The sequence below is a fragment of the Cibotium barometz genome, chromosome 13 (assembly GCF_041138505.1).
Source record: "Cibotium barometz isolate CiBa-2024 chromosome 13, ASM4113850v1, whole genome shotgun sequence".
Classification (NCBI taxonomy): domain Eukaryota; kingdom Viridiplantae; phylum Streptophyta; class Polypodiopsida; order Cyatheales; family Cibotiaceae; genus Cibotium; species Cibotium barometz.
Genome location: NC_141058.1, coordinates 44,604,290 through 44,625,812, shown reverse-complemented (window position 1 = coordinate 44,625,812; position 21,523 = coordinate 44,604,290). Strand labels below are relative to the sequence as shown.

At 48.5% G+C, this 21,523-nt stretch overlaps 1 protein-coding gene across 5 annotated transcripts in view; it reads left to right on the top strand.

Moving 5' to 3' along the window:
- The window catches only part of LOC147632723 (DEAD/DEAH box RNA helicase family protein), a 97,743-nt gene that overhangs the window by 63,088 nt on the left and 13,132 nt on the right, over positions 1 to 21,523 (top strand). For all 5 annotated transcript variants that reach the window (XM_086807551.1, XM_086807553.1, XM_086807550.1 and 2 more), the window contains one exon: positions 72 to 153. In XM_086807551.1, the coding sequence (XP_086663677.1) occupies positions 72 to 153 (82 nt within the window). The remainder of the gene's footprint in view (positions 1 to 71; positions 154 to 21,523) is intronic.

The window sequence follows — 21,523 nt, the reverse complement described above, 5'->3', positions numbered from 1 at the left end:
CTCAATGTGTTGATTTTGCAAAAGGTATGCTTTGGGTTCGTGGCTTAACTTTTGTGTGTATCTGGTAACAGGGTCCTACCCGATTTGCCAATTGATATTGACCCTCTTCCCGAAAAGTATAAGATCGACTATGGGTTGATGGAGCTACGCCAAGTAAGTTTTTTTGAAAGACCTGTATTTGATTTAATTTTCATGCTTTTCCACAGAGGCTAATGTTGACCTACTTAGAATCTACCTTCTCTCCATAGAAGTTTTGTGCTTTTGAGAAAAGGCTAACATGTCAACAAGCCCTTCAAGAGGAGTTGGGTGATGTTTGTTAGAGCTAGGTACAACTCATAGCCTCCTAATCTACAACAAAAATTCCAGATGGTTTTCATCATTAGGTCCCATGTGACACACTTTCCCCTGCAGATCTGCTGGCTGACCAGATTTGCATAGATTTGGCCTGCGTGTTGGGCAGCTAGGAAGGCCAGATGTTGGCCCTTAGGTGTGGGATGGTAATGGGTGGCCCAGTGTGTACCCATGTTGGAAATACAGGTCGTGGAGCTGGCCGACCAGCTCTACGCTTTGACCAGCCCTTCCCACCACCGGAAACAGATCTGCAGCTAGCATTTTTTGCTGGGGCACAAAGGTCTACAGAAAACTTGGGCTGAGATCTATGCAGATCAATCTCTTGGGTATCTCTTGGGAATAGGTTACAATAGTTGTATAGGATACATATTTACCATGAATACAAGAATAAGAGTAGGATACTCTGTAAATGCTTGTGTATATTGATTTCTTCTGCAGTTCATTCTGTGTTCACACTTGCATTGCACTAGTAGTCTTACACCCCACATACCATCTACATGTAGATGGTAAGAGCGCCTCATGGGGTCCCCTGCCTACTTTCGTAAATGAAAGGCTTCCAGATTTCTCCATTTATTCCAAAAGTGGACCTCTCATACCTGTCCACGAGGGCTATTATTGAGGTGGCCCGAGCAGGGGGGCGCAAGATTTACTGTTGCTTTGTGGCTTTCCACAAGGCTTTCAACACTATACCAAGGCCCCGCCTCTTTCACGGGCTCCAAGGGCTCCGCTTGCCAGAGGAGATGATTTGGGGAGTAGTGACACTTTATGAGTCTGTAACAGGAAGAGTGAGAGTACCAGGAGGGCTGTCCGACATGGTGACGAGCACTATCGGGGTGAAACAGGGGTGGCTTCTCTCACCCACTCCATTTGGATTGTACATTGATGAGTCCAGTGATTTTATAGACAGATCAGGGGGGCCGGGAGCCACATTATATGGTACAGTGATACCTCTCCTCTTATATGCTGACGACATGGTGCTGATTTCAGATTCGGTGGCTGGATTGCAGCGCTTTCTAGAGGCTTTGCAGGCCTTCTGTGAGCAACAGGAATCGGGATCTCATGGTGAATCTGGGCAAGACCAATGTTATGGTTTTTAACACATCCAGGCCTGTAGTGAAAGCCATGAGGAGTGCCATGAGTTTTGTTTATGGGGGTGACACAATGGAGATTGTGGACTCATATGTTTATCTTGGAGTCACATTCATGGGACCCATTTTCAACATGAAACCAGCTGCCTCGGCCTGCATCACGAGGGGATATGCAGCCCTAGCCTAGAGAGAGAATGTTTTCAGGCCCATTTCCAGGAGCCCAGTACGAAAGGGTGCCTCTTTGACACTCTGGTGACACCGGCAGCTATGTATGGAGCAGCATTTTGGGGACCAGATCTTGGGTGGATGGAGTGGAGTAGCAGGTCATGATGTACTCGAGGATGATCAGAAGCAAACCATCAGTACCACACCAGGTTGTCATAGCAGAGTTTGGAGCTTTCCCCTTGGTAGTAGAGGCTCTCTTCCAGACAGTGACATATATACAGCGGATCTACACCGTGGGCCATGATGGACTCCCATGCTTAGCACTTGAGTCATCATGGAGACTCGCAACAGATGGTCAGCTCACTTCATGGTATGCTAGGGTGTCGAGATGGTTCCAGATATATGGTTTCCAGATTGACCGCCTTCCACCCTTCAACTATAGCTTGGATGCTCCCCTCTTGCCTCTCACACGTCAGGTGATTAACTGCCTCATACGAGCTGACCTCTCACGAATGGAGACCCATATCACATGGCAGGCACCCGAGCATCTTGGGACCAAGAAGCAACTCTACAGAGGTTTTTCTATGGTTCACAACTGATGGCTTCATTCAGAAGCCTGGGTTATGTCACATGCCATGAGGACAGCTATTGGGCAGATCTGGGTCTTTTCATGCAGGCTTAGAGTGGAGACTGGGAGAGCTGAGGGTATTGATAGTGGACTGCATATGCACACTTTGTTCCCTAGAGGTGGAGACTGAGGAGCACTATGTTTGCAGATGCCCGGTGTATTATGAGATACGTGGGAGATTCCACTCTGTTCAGAGAGGGTTTTGGGTCATTATCCAGAGTAATCTACTATCCAGATCAGCGTTGTCTTGGGCTCTACCCTCTGGAGTTGCGTAGACACAGGGACTAGTTGCTTGGATCACGTTGACAGTGTCCGGGCAGAGAGACCTTGCAGGCTCGGATCACGAGCTTTTTCTCCCACATTCAGGAAGCCTCTTGCTGCCGCCTGAGAGAGGAACATACCCAGGACCCCCCACCTCTCAGACGAGTCAGACAGTGCACACAAGAGCCTTTCCGTTTTCCTAGCGTTACCATAGACCAGGCGGTTCAGATGCAGCGAGCTAAGCACCCAAGATCTTCTGGCCGCATAGGCGCTCTCCCCGTCAGCTCCAAGTCTAGGAGATGCTCCGGCGATACAGAGATGCCCACACAGGACATGTGGACATTGATGTCCTTTACACAGTTCCTGAGGATGATGATGAGACCTCTCCACCAACCACCCTAGCTTGATGTTCCTTGGACCTTGAGTCGTCGTGCTATTGTATTTCTGATTATGTATTTCTGAGGATGCTACTTGGATTTGTAGCTAGTAGTCTACTTTCCAGTGTTTTATTTTTCTATTTTAATAGGATCAGTGTAATACTTGGATACTTGGTAACAACCTTTTTGTTTCATAGACCCTAGTGGTCTTTTGAAGACGTTAATAAAAGGTTCTCTCTCTCTCTTGTAGAAATATAAAAGCAAGTGCAAAACTAGAAATAAAACAAGAGCAAATGAAATACAAAGAGTTACCTTGAGATGAGTGTAGACAAGACACAAGATTGATGCTTTCATTGATGTGACACCTACAATATATAGGTGAGAAGTACAAGATTGAGTAGACTGACTTATGGGATAAATGTAGAGGTGCCACATGGCACTAGACTCAAGACAAAAAGACTTAAGTGAAACTAGACTAGAAATAGTACACCTAGTGTGCACTTATTTCCAACACCCTCCTTAAGTGGACACTAGGAGGAAGACAAAAAAGACAAGATTAGAAGATAGACATAAAGACTGATAGACTGAGAGACAAGACATGAGAGACAAGAAGATCCTGAGACACCCCTCCTCAAGTGATATCCTCATATGGGTCCACAAGGGTAGGGACAAGATGGATCTAAAACAAGACACAGTCAGATTCATAGACAGATAGACAGACAACAGATAGATAGACAGACAAGACTAGACAGACAACAGATAGATAGACAGACAACAGATAGATAGACAGATGACTGACTGTAGACAAGCAGATGGACCTTGAAGACAACCCCTCCTCAAGGGCAATCGCTGCCTCTTGGGTAGGGACAAGAGAGAGGTCAAAAAGCATAATGAGTAAGACACTAGAACCCCTTGACCTACATCATCGGTGGTCAAAGTGGTAGACAAGAAAGGTGAAGTAATCAGAAAGCCCATTCCTCATCATGTGAGGAATGAACAGCAAGATCTGCTGTTGTAGATGCTGCAGCAACATGTGCTGAGGCAGATGCAGGGGCTGATATAGAGGTTTTAGAGTAGCAGTCCTTTTCCCGGTGATTATCACGGCCACAAATGGTGCATGGATGAGCCTTGAAGCAGTCCTTCTCCAAATGATTAGTTTTTCCACAATGGGTGCAAGGCTTTCTTACCTTAGATCCTCCTTTCTTTGCTAAAAATGCAGTGTCAGTTACCTTTTGTTGTTTTGTTCTTTCCTCCTCTTGGAGAGCATTGATGATACCTTCAAGAGTAGGATTATTGTGATACTTGAAGGTAGTGACAAGAGTAGCATAGGTATCAGGTAAGCTTTTGAGAAGCACAGCAATAGCAATATCTTCGGAGATGGGGGACTTCACTGAAGCAAGCTGAACCATAAGACTGCGAAAATAATTGACATGAGAGGCTATAGTAGCTCCCTCCTGCATATATAGATCAAAGAATGAGATCATAAGTGCAATCTTAGAATTTTTAGAGCGGGGTCCAAAGAGGGTATCCAAAGTGATCCATGCTCGAGAAGCAGACTGTATGTCGGAGATGTGATGAATGTAATCATCTCCAAGACCGAGCAGGATGATAGCATAGGCTTTGTCATTCTTAGCAGTGGGAGCATAAGTGATAACTTGCTCAATGTCGGAATCTTCGGGAGCAGCATGGTGAACAATGTCCCAGAGACCTTCTTTCATAAGATGGCACTTGATTTTGATTTGCCAAGTATGAAAGTTGGAGCCATTGAATTTGTCGATAGACATGAGAGAATGAGTAGAAGAGGCCATGTGGGAAGGTCTTACCTCTTGCTAAAATGCAAGGGCAGTGTCTATTCCCTTACAAGATTGCAGAAATGAATGAAAGAAGAGATCCAAACTGTTTTTAGAAGCCGGCTCTCTCACCACTTGTCAAGGCCATAGCATTTGACAGCCTATCGAAGCATGAGGAACTAGCAGTTTGTAGATAAAAAAGGACTAATCAGCAAACTGATGGAGACAATGCACAATTACCTTTAGACTCTTCAAGGGGAAGCAATGGCAGAACTGAATGCAGCAAAAAAATAGCTCGTTTAGGAGGACAGTCGATCTGCAGCTTCTTTGAGATGATACACACCCTTGAGTTGATGAAGAAGGCAGCCAAAGATGGGCTGCAACAGTATGGTGGGCAGCAGCAGCTCCAAGTGAGAGAGCAGTAGCAGCTTCACGAAAGCAACAGAAGTATGCAGCAGCTACTGAAATCAGGCTGGCGCAGGGTGGACAGTAGATTCAGGTCAGCGCAGCCTTGAGATAAATGGAGCCGGCGCAGGGTGGACAGCAGATTCAGGTTGGCGCAGCTATGAGATGAGTGGAACCGGCTGGTCCTACAGGCTGAGCGCAGCTAGGGAGAAGCTATGGCAGGCAACCTAGCTCTGATACCATGTAGAAATATAAAAGCAAGTGCAAAACTAGAAATAAAACAAGAGCAAATGAAATACAAAGAGTTACCTTGAGATGAGTGTAGACAAGACACAAGATTGATGCTTTCATTGATGTGACACCTACAATATATAGGTGAGAAGTACAAGATTGAGTAGACTGACTTATGGGATAAATGTAGAGGTGCCACATGGCACTAGACTCAAGACAAAAAGACTTAAGTGAAACTAGACTAGAAATAGTACACCTAGTGTGCACTTATTTCCAACATCTCTCTCTCTCTCTCTCTCTCTCTCTCTCTCTCTCTCTCTCTCTCTCTCTTCGCTGTTCGCTTCTGCCGCCCTCTCTCTCTCTCTCTCTCTTCGCTGTTCGCCCTCGCTCGCTGTTTGCCCCTGCTCGCCGCCCTCTCTCTGTTTCACTTCCGCCGGCCTCTCCCTGTTCGCTTTTCGCCCCTGCTCGCCGCCCTCTCTCCCTCTATTCTCTTCCGCCGCCCTCTCCCTCCCTCCCTCCCTCTCTCTCTCTCTCTCTCTCTCTCTCTCTCTCTCTCTCTCTCTCTCTTCGCTGTTCGCCCCTGCTCGCCGCCCCCCGCCCCCCCTCTCTCCCGCCTCTCTCCCTCTGTTCGCTTCCGCCGCCCTCTCTCTCTCTCTCTCTCTTCGCTGTTCGCCCGCCTCTCTCCCGCCTGGGCTGGCCCGCCCTCTGCCTCCCTCGTCCCACCGACCCTTCCTCAGGCCCCCAAGGCAGCAACATAACTCTCTCTCTGCTGAATCTCTTCTCTTTTCTCTACATGGCTTGACCCCCCCCCCCCCCCCCCCCCCGCGCTGCGCGCAGGTGTCATGGATTAATTTCTAGTCCATTGGCTGTGGGAAGTACTGCAAAAAGTCATGGCCAAGACCGGAGTTAAAGAGGAGCTCGTGAAGGTGGAGGACAAGCTCAGCACAATTATCAAAGAAAACAAGAAGATGGTCGACTCTTCCGTTACCGCAATCATAAACCGCCTCTCCAAACTCGAGAAGGGATTTGACAAAATCCAAGAGCTCGAAGAGAGAACATCCGGGCAAGAGGCTGAGATTTCAGCCTTCAAGGAGGAACTAGTGGAGGCCAAATTGCATGCTAAAAGTCAAGCGGCTGAAATCTCAACCCTCAAAAAGGAGTTGGAAGCCACTTCACAAGGCAAGCTGGAGGATGGAAAATTTCAGCCCTCCTTTATTGAAGAGCTGAATACCATCAAGGAACAAATGAGGATCATTTGAGAGGAGGAGGAGCAACATAAAGAGAAGACATCTTCATGGGTGGAGGTGATCACAGAGACACAAAAGAAGATGGATGAGGCGGAGAAATGGATCGAGGTCGCCAAGAAAGGGAAAGGTAAAGAATCGCCACCCATCCCCACTCCCACCATCATCAACATGACCCTTGAAGAGGAGCAAAGGAGGAAGACCCGGGCCTTACATGTACGAGTGTCCGGTCTGAAAGACCGTGATGATGTGGAAGGGGAAACCAAGGAGCTCTTCTCTATGATGGGCATTGAAGCCACGCACACAAAGGCATGGAGAGTGGGAAAGAAGAGAGAAGGTAGTGGCGAATCTTCTAAGGAGAGAGCACTTATCATTCGTTTCCCCTCCATGGAAGCGAAGAAGGACTTCTTGAAGAGACGTCCTACACTCAAGAAGACGGGAATATTTCTTGGAGATGACCTCACACTCTCGCAACTTGCCCACATGAAAGAAGTTATACCCGAGATAAGGGCAGCCCGAGAGAAAGGGAAAGTGGCCTTCTATAGAGATAGTAGAGTGGTGATTATGGAGAGGCGCTCTTCATGACGGCGTGAGACCTATGGGACTACACTCAAAGTTGCTACTTGGAATTGTAATGGATCTCCACGCCTTGATGTAGGGGCTTTTGAGGATAGTTTCACTGGGAGGGACATCATCTTCTACTGTGAGACGCATCATGCTCCTGGACAACAGTCCATGCCACATGTTAGTGGATACCGATGGGAGACGGCTTGTAGACAGGAGACTCGTTCATAGCATAGAGGACGGGGCTCAAGAGGAGTGGCAGTATTGTTTAGAGAGGAGCTGTAGCCACTGATACATATAGTCCGTAGAGATGAGCAGGCTAGGTACATGTGGGTTAGACTGAGGGCAGAGACGGGCAGATATCTCTACATTGTTGTATGCTATTTTGCTCCCTAGTACATCAGTGTATGCATCACCTAGCGGGCAGTCTCCCTTTTCTATTTTGGATGATGACATTTGGGAGTTCTCCAGGGATGGTGACATCATTCTCCTGGGGGACTTCAATGCCAGGACCGCCCATAACCAGATAGTATTTTATGATACCTCAAAGGAGATGTTGAGGGAGCTTGATGTTAGGGATGTGGGCCTATCTAGACTCTCACAGGATGAGGAACATACAGTGTATGGCGGTATTTGATAGACATGGGGACTGCACATGGATTGGCCATCTTGAATGGCCTGCAGAGATTCCCGACAGCGGGCGGTTTCACTAGCTTTCCACATCGGCATGGTGCTAGTACAGTGGACTATGTTATGGCTCAGCCCAGTCTCATTCCCTCTTTTCAGGATTTTATGGTAGGCACTAGGCCGGTTGGAGTAGCAGTGGATCATGGTATCTTGTCCTTCACTCTCACATTTCAGTTCAGCACTGCTCCATTGGGACAGGTCTCCACACACACTCGTTATACCTTTACGAGGGAGAGTGACACCGTGTACACGGATGAGATATACAGACGCTTATGTGCTGAGGAGCTGGGATGGCCATTAGATGAGCTCACTCGGATATTGATAGAGACGCTTCATGCTGCAGCATCAGAGGCATATCCCCATAGTCAGCCTACACGGAGAGGATCTGGGAACATGCCCCAGAACAGCTGGTATGATGAGGAGTGCAGAGAGATGAGGATTAGATTACAGAGAGAGGTGCTCATGGGTGTTACCACTCATAGACAGTCACGGATTACCTTCCGGTGCCTAGTGCGACGGAAGAAGAGGGCTTATCTTGCTCAGTTAGAGAGGGATTTGTATTAGTTATTTATGAGTCAGGACTGAGGCGAGGCATGGAGACTATTCCATGAGCATTCACCATCACCAGCCATTACCTCCACAGAGATTTGGGGTGAGTATGCAGCATCCCTGTACAGAGCACCAGGACAGCCGCCCCTGCCAGACCCATCGGAGCCATGCCCAGAGACATGTGCTTATTTTATTGCTGAGATGGTAAGGAAAGCTATTGACAGGATGAGGACTAGGAGAGCATATGATCATGATGGTTTGGTAGCAGAGCACTTTATTCATGCCAGAGATATGCTTGCAGAGCTTATTGCTATGATGTTTAACCGAGCCATGTGTGAGGGTTTTCCTGAGACTTGGAATATGTCTACAATTGTGCCTATCTTCAAGTCAGGGGATCCCATGCTTCCTGGGAATTATCGTACCATCATGATTGGTCACACATTGGCTAGATTATATGCATCTATTCTTGAGCAGGAGTTGAGTAGATGGGCAGAGAGAGAGGGCATACGTGCATCAGGAGGGCAGGCAGGGTTCAGGAGAGGTTTCTCCACTCTTGACCATATCTTGACACTCAGAGCTATTATTGAGGAGGGCAGATTATATGTAAGGAGGATTTATTGTTGCTTTGTGGATTTCCGCAAAGCTTTTGACATAGTACCGAGAGCCAGACTGATGCGCAGACTCAGGAGATGGGAGTGCCCACAGAGCTGATTTGGGGAATCATGGCTTTATACAGGACAGTTGTGGGACAGGTACGTACTACTCAGGGTATATCTGAGATGGTTCACTCCACTATTGGGGTGAAACAGGGCTGCCCCCTTTCTCCCACCTTATTTGGGATGTACGTGGATGAGGTTTCAGACTATGTAGAGCGGGAGGGTGACAGAGGAGCACAGCTAGCAGGGACATGGATTCCGCTGTTATTGTATGCTGATGATATTGTGCTGATCTCAGATTCTCCAGAGGGGATGCAGCGTCATTTGGATGCATTGTGCACGTTTGCACGGGACAATGGATTGTCTGTTAACCTTGGTAAAACCAAGGTGATTTTGTTTAACACCACAGCACAGTGGGTTAGGAGGTCAGTACCCATCTTTACATATGGTCAGGAGACAGCGGAGTATATAGATGCATATACTTACCTTGGTGTGGTTTTTAGTGGCCCACTATTTTCCTTGAGGAGAGCAGCGGAGGCCAGATTGACCAGAGCTTATGCAGCATTGGGGAGACTAGAGAGGATGTGTTTGCAGTTTCAGTTTCAGGAACCTCGAAGAAAGCTCTGGCTCTTTGACACTTTGATCACTTCAGCCATGCTGTATGGAGTGGAGATATGGGGAACCTCAGTGGATCACCACAGTCGAGCTGGTAGCACTGATGGATGGAGATGTATGGAGAGGACCTTGGTTTCTATGATTTCCCGGATGATTAGAGCCAAGGCCTCTGTACCACATGATATTATCCGTGTAGAGATGGCTGCCCCCCCCCATTGGCAATAGAGGCACTCACTCGATCAGTCTCCTTTATACATAGCGCTTGGGCTCTCCCTAGAGACAGATATGCTCGCTTAGCCCTGGAGTCTTCACGACAGTTGGCATCACAGGGAGACGGATCATGTTGGTATGCACAGATGACAGCTTGGTTCCAATTGTATGGCTTTAGTATGGATAGGCTACCTCCATTTCAGTACTCCCTGGATGCACCCTCCCTCTCTCTCACACGGGCAGAGATTACTAGACTTATCAGGCAGGACTTGACTCAGCTGGACACTAGGAGGACATGGATACAGCCGACACACGAGCTTGGTACGAAGATGGCTTTCTATAGAGATCATCTTCTCCAGCTCACGGAGGATGGGTTTGTGATTAGACCCAGCTACATGGATACTCATCTTTCTCATGGGGTACGGTGTGCTATTGGTCAGATGCGCACATCCTCACACCAGCTAGAGATTGAGACTGGCATATTCAAAGGAGTACCAGCTCAGGCCAGGATTTGTTAGTTGTGCTAGATGGAGCCAGAGACAGAGTTACATTACATATGTCACTGTCTAGTATATTATGAGATACGAGGCCGTTTTCATTGCCTGTTCAAAGAGGGTTTCGGACCACTTTCCAGAGTCATGAGATACCAGGATCAGAGATGCCTCGGATTTTACTTGCTGGAGCTGCGTAGACATAGAGAGGGTCTCTTGAGAGGGAGGGGATCAGAGAGGGAGAGATACCTACAGAGGCAGATTACAGACTTCTTTCGACCAGAGATTGAGCAATCAGGCCAGCAGGCATTGCAGCTTGCCCCAGAGTATAGCCGCACCAGAGGTACACTATTGATTGGGCTATAGAGCTGGGGCAGTCCAGGCGCCCTAAGATGAGAGGCCCATCCTGACACTGGCGGAGACTACAACAGAGGATCAGGACCATACTAGCACGGCATGGGAGACGTCCAGTCAGAGTACTCACCATGGAGAACATTGAGGATATCCGCCATCGACCGATGAGAGACATCTTTGGATAGTGGTGTATATGATGCTTACCTTTGTTGTTGGAGTTTTCCTTTCCAGATGATGCTTACCTTTGTTGTTGGAGTTTTCCTTCCCAGATGTTATTCATTAGGAGCTCCTAGTATCTTACTTTTCCTCATAGTTGTTGTTTCAGTTTCAGTTAGTTGTTTAGTTGTTTTAGCTTTTCTTACATAGACATTGTATTAGATCCACCAATTGTTGTAACCTTTTTGGTCTCATAGGTCATTTTGGCCTTTTGAGGACGTTAATATATCATTTCATTTCATTTCATTTCATTTCTCTCTCTCACTCTCTCTCTCTCGGTTTGGCATGCAGATGGAGGCACTCCCTCCGTTCCAATATAGCATAGAGGCACCCTCCTTTGCTCTTAGCGGCATAGAGCTGAACAGTGTCATCAAGAAGGACATCGTGAGACTTGATACTTAGAGGACTTGGCACACCCGTCCAGCCCCTTACTTTTTACAGGGCCTATTTTCTTCGCTTTACAGAGGACGGCTTCATCACACACCCGCACTACATGGACACACATCTGTCATTTGGGGTGCGATGTGCGATTGGACAGATCCGCACCTCATCCCATCAGTTGAGAGTGGAGACAGCCAGATTGGGCCAAGGGGAGCTGCACCAGAGGACAGGATATATCAGCTTTGTCACACAAAGGCTAAGACAGAGGCCCACTATGTATGCAGATGCCCAGTATACTATGAGATTAGGGGGAGGTTCCATTGCCTCTTCCGAGATGGATTTTGACCACTTTCCAGGATCATGGATTTCCCAGACCACAGATGCTTGGGACTTTTCCTCCTGGAGATTCGTAGACACAGAATCTCCCTTTTGCGGCCTAGATCAGCGGTGCCCGTTACGCTATGCCTAAGAAGAAAGATAGAATTATCATAAAACTATGAATAAACCATTAACATAAACATATTAATAGAGCTCTCACCAACTTCTTCCAAACCCACTACACCCAACCTTCAGGCTGATGTAGGAGCTCGGCCGAGAGGAGTGACACTAGACAGAGCGCCCTCGACCTCATGGTCCCTGCCCACGCCTGCGTTACTATAGGAGGATCAGAGCCATCATCTCCCACCACCATAGGACTTTCTCCCGCCAGCCTAGCTTTACTACATTGGGTGCCATGTTGCAGCGTCCTATCCGAGAAATTTTAGGGTGATATGAGAGCTGGACACTTTTTGTTTTGAAATTAGATCTAACATTTCAGCTCTTATAACTTTCTTTGATTTTTATTTTTAGTACCCATGATGATGTATTTCATGGACATGATGTAACCTTTTGGGTCTCATAGGTCATTTTGGCCTTTTGTAGACGTTAATACAACTCTCTCTCTCTCTCTCTCTCTCTCTCTCTCTTCGCTACCTACAGGTCCCTCGCCCTAATTTCGTCGCTTTCTCTCTCCGCCTCCCGTATCCCACCCACCCCCTCCACCTCCCGTTTCGCTGCTGTATTTAGTGCCTTCCGCACTTGGGCACTGCCCCTCCGCCTCCCGTATCCCACCCACCCCCTCCGCCTCCTGTTTCGTTGCAGTATTTAGTGCCTTCCGCACTTGGGTGCTGTCCCTCCGCCTCCCGTATCCCACCCACCCTTCCTCAAGCCCCCAAGGTAGCAACATAATTTTCTCTTAGGCCCCCAAGGAGGCAGCAGCATAACCCTCTCTCTCTCTCTCTCTCTTTTGCGCTCTCTACAGAAGAGCTACCACTCTGAGCTTCAGCGCCATCATCTGCCTCCTCTTTTGGAGTACAATGGCACCTACACCTACCCGATCATCCGAATGGGAGGGCTTGTATGGCAAGTTGACCGACATCATAGACAAGATGGAAAAACACTTTTCAGGACAAAAGGAGAAGAGTGTGTTAGGGGATTTATCAAAGGAGGGGTTGAAAGTGATCAAGGACATAATGGTATGGCAAGAAGACACGTATTTAGGTGAAATCAAAGCATTACGAGAGGAATGGTCAACCATGCAAATGGAGATCTCTCAGCTTAAGGAGAAGGTTCAAGGGATTAAAGAACAGGAAGATGGAGAGATCAGCCCTGACATCGAAGAAATCAAGGCTGAGCTCAAGAAGGGGTTTGTTGAGGTGGTGAAGGAGGAGGTGAAGGTGGAAACAGCTAAGGTGAAACATGAAATTCAGCAAGAGGCTGAAAAGGATTGGGTGGTGGTCCAAACAAAAGGGTGAACGGCTTTGAAGAATGCCACCCTTGAGGAGGAGAGAATGCATTGGGTACGCCGATTGAACGTGCGGGTGACAGGCATGCCGGAAGGGGAAGGCTCTACTCTAGAAGAGGATGGGAAAATGCTATGCAAGAAATTGGGATACGACGAAGGTTAGACAGCCTTCAAGAAAGCTTGGAGAGCAGGCAGAGACACTTCTAGTCCACGGCCTCTAATATTACAGTTTGAGGATGACACAGGGAGGGTTACATTCTTGAAAAAAGGGGTAATAGCTAGAGGTTTACCTGGGGACAGAATTTACTTGGATGATGACCTTAGCAAGGCACAAGTGGCACATCGCAAACAAGAGATGCCGAAAGTGAAGGCGGCACGAATGGTGAGTAAAAAAGCCTTCTATCGTGACGGTCATGTCATCATTGATGGCAAGATCGTCGAATAGGGACTCGTGGCCTATGAGACAAAGGTAAAGATGTCAGTGTGGAACTGCAATGGGTCACTATGGTCAGATCCATGGCGTTTTGAGGAGGTGGTGGGAGATCGGGACATTATTTTTCTCACAGAGACACACCAAAGGCGAGAGAAGTTTGCCGAGGGTGACAGGCTATACGTGGGAGTCTGACTTTAGAGGATAGACTAGATGGGTAGTAGGTGTTCGAGGATCGGGGGGAGTGGTTGTACTTTTTAGGGAGGAGCTCCGGGCACGAGTTACAGTGATGAGCCGAGATGAGGAGGCTAGGTTCATGTGGGTCAGAGTGCAGCTCACGGATACGAGGGCGATATATATTGTTGTATGCCATTTCTCACCAGATGGCTCACTTTTTGCTCAGGGGAAGCGTCATAGAGATCAGATGGAGGATGCTGTAGCAGAGGAGGGGGAGATATTCACAGCATTGTCGGAGGGGATAACGGAGTATAGGAGGAGGGGGGATATTTTGCTAGTGGGAGACTTTAATGCCAGGACCCAGAGTAGACAGTGTGAGGTGTAATGCATGGAGGATCCACATTTGAGGGGGCTGGATGAGGAGGACCTTGGGATACAGAGATCTTCAGAGGATCGAGGGGAGATCAAAAAACATGGGAGACAGCTATTGGTGTTTGGTGCGCATCATTGGCTCATTATTTATAATGGGCTCGAGAGGTGGCCAGGCTCAGGAGCCTACACTTGTTTTCCATATAGAGGGGGGAGCATTGTTGACTACATTCTTGGTCCCATAGAGACCATGAGTCTCGTGGACTCTTTTTCCATCCCTACTTGTCCTATTGGGGTGGACCATACATACCTGCTACTATCTTTACGAGCACATCCTTCTAGTTCTACCACTTTACCTACTACTAGTACATCACATGGCCCTACTATATATTTCACACATGATTGTGATCATCTATATAGTACTTCTATCTACCGAGGCCTTCTTCATCTAGACCCACACTCGTCTCTTGACACTCTTACTGCACGGCTTACAGATTTATTACATACATCCGCCCTATTGAGCTTCCCACATTCCTGTAGAAGAACTGCCAAGAGTAACACTGGAAAGATGCCCCAAAATAGTCGGTACGATGAGCTTCCCACATTCCTGTAGAAGTACTGCCAAGAGTAACACTGGAAAGATGCCCCAAAATAGTCGGTACGATGACGAGTGCTACTCGTTCACGTCTCAAATGGGAGGTGGAGGTGTGAAATCTCGAGCCCCAAGGCACAAAGACTTAACCAATCTTTAACTCGCCGTAAGAACGCATGTTCGAGGAAACCAAACACTGGGACATGTACCACTTATTTTTGAGCAACGATTCAGCTGAGGCTTGGCGGAGGCTACGGGAACACTGTTCACACACCCCTATCTCTGACCCGGAGATCTGGCATATGTATGCTCAGTCACTATATGATGTGTGAGATCAGCTGCCTATGCCCTATCCTTCAGAGCCTCGGCCCACTCACTCTACTTTCTTTATAGTAGATATGGTCAAGAGTGCACATTTTTCATATGCAGCCCGACATGGTGGCACCATTTATAGCACATCTCTTTAACAAGGCTATCGTATAGGGGTTCTTGCTTGCATGGACTTTACACACTATTGCCCCTATCCATAAGGCTGGTGACCTTATGGATCGGGGTAACTACAGGACTGTGATGGTGGGCCACACATTGGCCAAACTTATGGGTCGGTCATTGAGCATGAACTCAGTAAATTGGTAGAGATCTCTGGATTTAGAGCTACTGGGTAGGCTGGTTTCCGCCGAAAAATCGGTAGAACCAAACAAGTACTCACCCACCCATAATTGAAATGCCTTTCTTAACTTTAGCTTTAGAAAACAGATACGTACACACTCCTCTTTAAAACTTTAATATAAAAAAATAATCCATTGACAAAACAGATATGATCACAGATTTCATAACTCAAAATTTCCATTCAATCCCTTGTTTCACAAAAATAGTACCACTCTGGACTCTCCGTTTGGGACCAGCTGGTCAGCAACGAGATCCAGTAACAGATTACAGATTACAATAATCATTTCATCAACATACATATATATATCTTCCTCGACATACGTACACTCCACTCTTGATCATATCTTCACACTCAGGAGCCTCATAGAGGAGGCGAAGGCACATAGACGTAGATTATATTGCTGCTTTGTGGATTTCCGCAAGGCATTCGACACTGTGCCTCGTGACAGACTTATGCAGAGATTGCAGACACTGGGGGTACCATCAGAGATGATACGGGGGATTATTGCTTTTCATGAGAGAGTTGTGGGCCGTGCGCGATGCCCGGGTGGATTATTAGAGGAGCTTCCTAGCACTATTGGTGTTAAGCAAGGATGTCCATTATCTCCCACCCTGTTTGGATTATACATTGATGAGCTAGCAGATTTTGTGGGTAGAGGGGGGTAGTGGAGCATCTTTGACAGATCTATATGTAGCTTTGATGCTTTACGCAGACGATGTAGTACTTTTCTCGGATACACAGCAGGGGTTACGCGTCATAGAGAGCGGCTACTACAGTAGCTCCCACAGCGGAGGGATACATCTCAGACACGGATCACTACCTTGTTCCAGCCACTCAGTGGTGGGACATCCTCCACAGCTCCTTCGGTCCAAACCCGGGTCACTCGGAGATGCACTATCTCTACATCTAGTAGTAGAGGAGTTACATCAGCCCGAGCAAGAGAGCAGCTACGATCCAGGAGACGCCCCCGTCCATCGGGCCCTCGCCTCCCAGGTCTCCACCAGATATAGATTGATGAGATCTTGAGGAGACATAGCAGAGAGGGCAGACCCTAGATTGATCTAGCATAGATTGGGAGATATCTTGCCCCTAACCCGATGTATAACATCCTACACCCAGTCATTGGCACCGGTTGGAGCTAGATGCTTTATTGGATGTATTTACCCCCCCTTCCTTCCACCCATCCCATAGTAGTTAACCAGAGCCCTGCATGTGATTTATCTCCACATTATAGAGTACTTCGTACTTTTTTTCTTTTTGTGTCCATTTGATGTCCATTGAGACATGATGATGATGTACATAATTTTTGTCTCATAGGCCGTTTTTCGGCCTTTAGAAGACGTTAATAAAATCTCTCTCTCTCTCTCTCTCTCTCTCTCTCTCACACCTCCTCACAGTGGATAAGTAGATCTGCAGGACAGTTTACATACAGTGGAGAGCCTGTGGAGTATGTTACCTCATATGCATACCTTGGGATCACTTTTGCTGGACCTCAGTGCTCGATGCGGAAGGCGGCCGAAGCTAGATTGATGAGGGGATATGCAACCCTTGGCTCGCTAGAGAGGCAATACTCACAGATATAGTTTCAGGAGCCGAGGAGGAAGCTTTGGCTATTTGATACTCTAGTTACACCTGCACTACTGTATGGTGCCGCCATCTGGGGTCCTAGCTTATACCGCAAGAGGAGACAGAGGAGAGAGCCGACCGAGACAGACGCAGAGGAGGTATATGATGGGTAGAAGCCGATGGAGAGGTCCCTAGTGGCAATGATCTCACGCATTATTAGGAGTAAGCCATCAGTGCCACATGAGATTGTGCGGGTAGAGATGGGGGTTGCACCGATAGTGACAGAGGCTCTATTCCAGACAGTGACATATTTGCACAGGCTATAGGAGCTTCCACTTGATAGATACCCCCGGCTAGCCCTGGAGTCCTCGAGACAGTTGACAGTCGAGGGAGATACAGAGTGCTAGTATGCACAAGCAAGCACTTGGTTTGGCATGCACGGTATGCATAGTCACAGGGGACGCCGGGGACGGAGCCTAGGAACGCTGGGACGCCGAAACGGAACGACGCAGGGACGGGGACGGACAGACGTCCCCCGACAGGCGTTTCAAACAGGGGACGGCGCAGGGACAGGGACGGCTGTCGGGGACAGCCTGTGCGGGGACGGCAGAGAGCCGTTGCGCCTGTGCCTGCGCCCGTTTCTAGCCGTTGCACCTGCGCCTGTCGCCTGCCTGCCCCTTCGTAGCCGTTTATGGCTGTTGGGCCTGGGCTCTTCTAGCCGTTTATGGCTGTTGGGCCTTGGCCCTCTCTCTCTCTCTTGCCCTTGAGGCTTTCCTCTCTCTCTCTTGCCTATCTATATAAGAGCCCACCTCTACAAGGCTACAAGCACATACAAGTTCATAACTCTCAAGGCTCATTGCTCAAGCTTTCAAGGCTCAAGCTTCTTGAATCTTCTCTCTTCCAACTTCCAAGTTCCAAGCTCTAGGGCCTAGGCTCTCACCTCTCCCTCAAGCCTCTTGAGTCTTCCAACTTCCAAGTTCCAAGCCTCTAGGTTCTCTCTCTCTCTCTCTCTCTCTCTCTCTCTCATTCCTCAAGGCTCTCTCTCTCTCTCTCTCTCTCTCTCTCTCTCTCTCTCTCTCTCCCCTAAAGGCTCAAGAGTCAAGCCATCTTCAACCATGGCATCCTCCTCACGTGCCGGGGCTTCTCGTAGAAGGACAACGGGATGGACATGGTGGGAGGAGGTAAACTACACCACATCCGTTCATGGAGGCGGTTCTCGGCCATGGGTATGCAAGCTTTGCCCGTACCGGCGAATGGGTGGCGCCGACAAAGTGCGAGCCCACCTCTTGCATGAGAGTGGGCATGAGGTGAGGTTTTGCACGAATGTCACGCCCGAGAAGAGACGGGAACTTCTTGACAAGCTTAGCGTCTACGAAGCGGTCGAAGCGACAAGAAGGACACCACGAGTGGCCGTGGATCCCGCGACGATGGGGAGAGGAACTCAAGCCTCTACCATGGAGTCATGTGGTGGATCGGGATCATGCACACCATCACCTTCACCATCAAGTCGGAATGTTACTCCATCCACGACACCGGCACCCTCCATCTCCACGGCCTCTCAATCATTACGTGGCCCACAGCGACAATCTACACTTGGGGAGAATTGGAACCCCAAGTTGAAGGAGGAGGTGGATATGGCGGTGGCCCGCTTCTTCTTCCACGACCACATTGCCTTTCAAGCGGCTAGGTAAGTGCAATCAATCATTGCCAATTCATCATTCATGTTTTCATCATCCTAGTCCCCTTCTCATTAGTAAATTACTTTCTTGAATAGATCGGAATACTTCAAGGTAATGGTTAAGAAGATTGGGGAGTATGGCTCAACCTATACGCCCCCCTCATCCGAGAGCTTGCGCACTACATTGCTCGACAAGGAGAAGCGCATTGTAGAGCAAGCGGCCGACAACACAAAGCGGCAATGGGAGAGGAACGGAGTCTCCCTCATTGTGGATGGATGGAGTGACACCCGCAAGAGGAGTATTCACGGCATGGTTGCATATTCCCGTGGAGAGATGTACTTCATCTCATCTCATGATGCATCCGGCACTGGGAAGAGCGCGGATGTGCTTGCGGCGGAGTGGGCTACCACCATGGAGATCGTTGGCCCCGAGCATGTAGTGGACTTTGTTGCGGATGGGGAGCCTTCCAATAGGGCGGCGGGAGCTATTCTCCAAAGTATGTATGGACATGTCACGGTGTCCTTTTGTATGGCTCATTGCCTAAACAACTTCCTCAAGGACATCGGGGCATTACCATGGATCAGCCCGCTCATTGAGAAGGCCAACACCATGGTCTCCTTTGTCCTCAACCACCAAAGACTTCGGCATGAGTTCAACAAGAGGTCCTGTCTCTCTCTCCTCAAATATTCCGACACCCGGTTTGCCTACAACTTTCTCATGTTGGGCCGGTTGAAGGATTGTAGTGGTGCTTTGAGGGGGCTTTTCCTTAGCGACGAGTTTGTCGCCATGCAAGAGTCCCATACAAACACTGGCCAAGAGTGTAGGCTACGGGCGGATGACGCCTCTTGGTGGGAGCGTGTGAAGACCACAGATGCTATGGTGAGGCCCATAGTCCACCTATTGAGGATTGTAGACGCTATGCAGCCATGCATAGGCAAGGTCTACGAGGCCATGGATCGCATGATAGAGAAGTTGAAAGACTTTGTGCCTGACGAAGACAGATACGAGGAGATCCATGTCTTGTGTCTAGGAAGGTGGAATTCCTACTACTCTCCATTGCATGCAGCAGCTTATGTGGTGGACCCAGAATTCCAAGGCAACAAGCAGGAGAGCGACCGGGAGGTGAGCGCTGGATGGAGGATCATCTTGGATCGTCTTGTGCCTGATGCATCGGTTAGGCGCAAGATCAGGGACCAACTTTCGATGTACAGGTTATTTCATGGCTCCTATGGCTGTCATGATGCACAGGTTGATCGCTCCAAAGTTGGTGCTGCTCTATGGTGGTGTTGGGGTAAAGGCGTTATGCCCACCCTTATAGTGTGTACAAGCCCATAAGTTATAGTACATAGTACACTTAGTACTTTTAATGTACTAAGTGCACTATGTGTACTAGTGCAATATACATGTGTGATAGGGGAGTCACACACTCATGCCTCATGAGTTGACTTATCCCCACAACTCTCTCTCTCTCTCTCCCTTGTGCTTCTCTGAGTGTGTCTCCCACAAGTGAAACCCTAACTGTTTCTCCCCATCAACTGGTATCAGAGCCCTTAGTGATCCCTCCCTTCCTCTTCTCCTTGATAGCTGAACGAGCTGCTTGCTTTGCTGCTGTCATACTACAGCTGTGGCAGAGAGCGCTGAGCAGCTTGCATCAGGGTCACAGCATCCAGGCGGACAAGGAGTCAGTCGCAGCCAATCAAGCGAAGAGAGCTGTCGACTTCAGGCGTGTAGAAGGCGCACGGCGAAGCAAAGCGAAAGCAGCAAGCGATCGACTTCAGGCGTGTAGAAGGCGCACGGCGAAGCAAAGCGAAAGCCAGCCCAAGTCGCGTGTAGAGGCTAAGCAGCCAGGCGAACACGAAACGTAAGCGAAGGCAACTGGGCGTTAGTCGTCGGTTGGTACACGCAGGCGTGAGCGTTGGGCGAAGACGCTGGCTATTGCAGTCGGCTTCAATCATCACGCAACCGTGACATCGTGAACAGCGCCTGGCCATTAGCGAAGGGGGCGCCCGTCAACAGCACATTCACGGGCAGCGCACCTGCTTCACTGCCACAACTGGGCTGCCATGCAGCCAGCACAGCCAGAGCAGCAGCGCCCACAGCAGCAGCACTAGGCGCAGCCAGCGCCTGCAAAGCAACGTGCCTACAGCCGCCAGGTGTTGAGCGTGGAGGGCTGGTCGTGGGAGTCAGCCAGGTGCAGCCACTCTGCCCAGCAGCTGGTCTCTCTCAACAAAGCAGCACACGAATTCTGCAGCATGCCTGAAGAGCCCTCCAATAGCATCAATCTTTCTGCAGCAGCACCAAATTCATCAACCCGCCTGCAAATCAGAGTAAATCAGAAAATTACAAGGTATTCTGCTTCAATTTTTTTTTGGGATTTGCAATTGAGCAAGTACAGTAATCAATTGAGCAGGTACATGTGCCCAATTGCTCAATTTTTGAGCAAAATTGGCAAAATTGGGTGACATTGGTCACAATCAGGATCAATTTGCAGGAAATTGGTCACAATCAGGTTCAATTTGCAGGAAATTGGATGTCGAAATTTGGGGCTTTTGATGTAATTGTGCAATTAAGCACTCATACATGCTGTATGATGTGAAAAATCGCACATTTGGTCAAAATTGCAGCAAATTGCAGTGCAAATCAAGGGGCTTTTGTGCCGATTTGGTTGATTTGCATGCAGGCAATCGCATTTGATGTTGTGGATAATGTGTTGATGCCTTACAAGCACTAAATGTGCCTGTAAATCAAGGGGCTTTCATGTATTTGATGTATATGTGGCCAGGGGGAAGCATCGTGAACACTCTGGATGCCTTCATGTGCGTCAATGTACCATGCATGATCAGAAATTGATCTTAAATCAAGGGGCTTTTCAAGTTTTTATGCTTGTTGAGCTTGGCAAAGCAGCAGGCAAGACATTTATGCCTTGAATCCTCAAAAATCAGCTTGCAGTCAAGGGGCTTTTGCCCAATTTCTGTTCGGGACTGTTGTATGCAG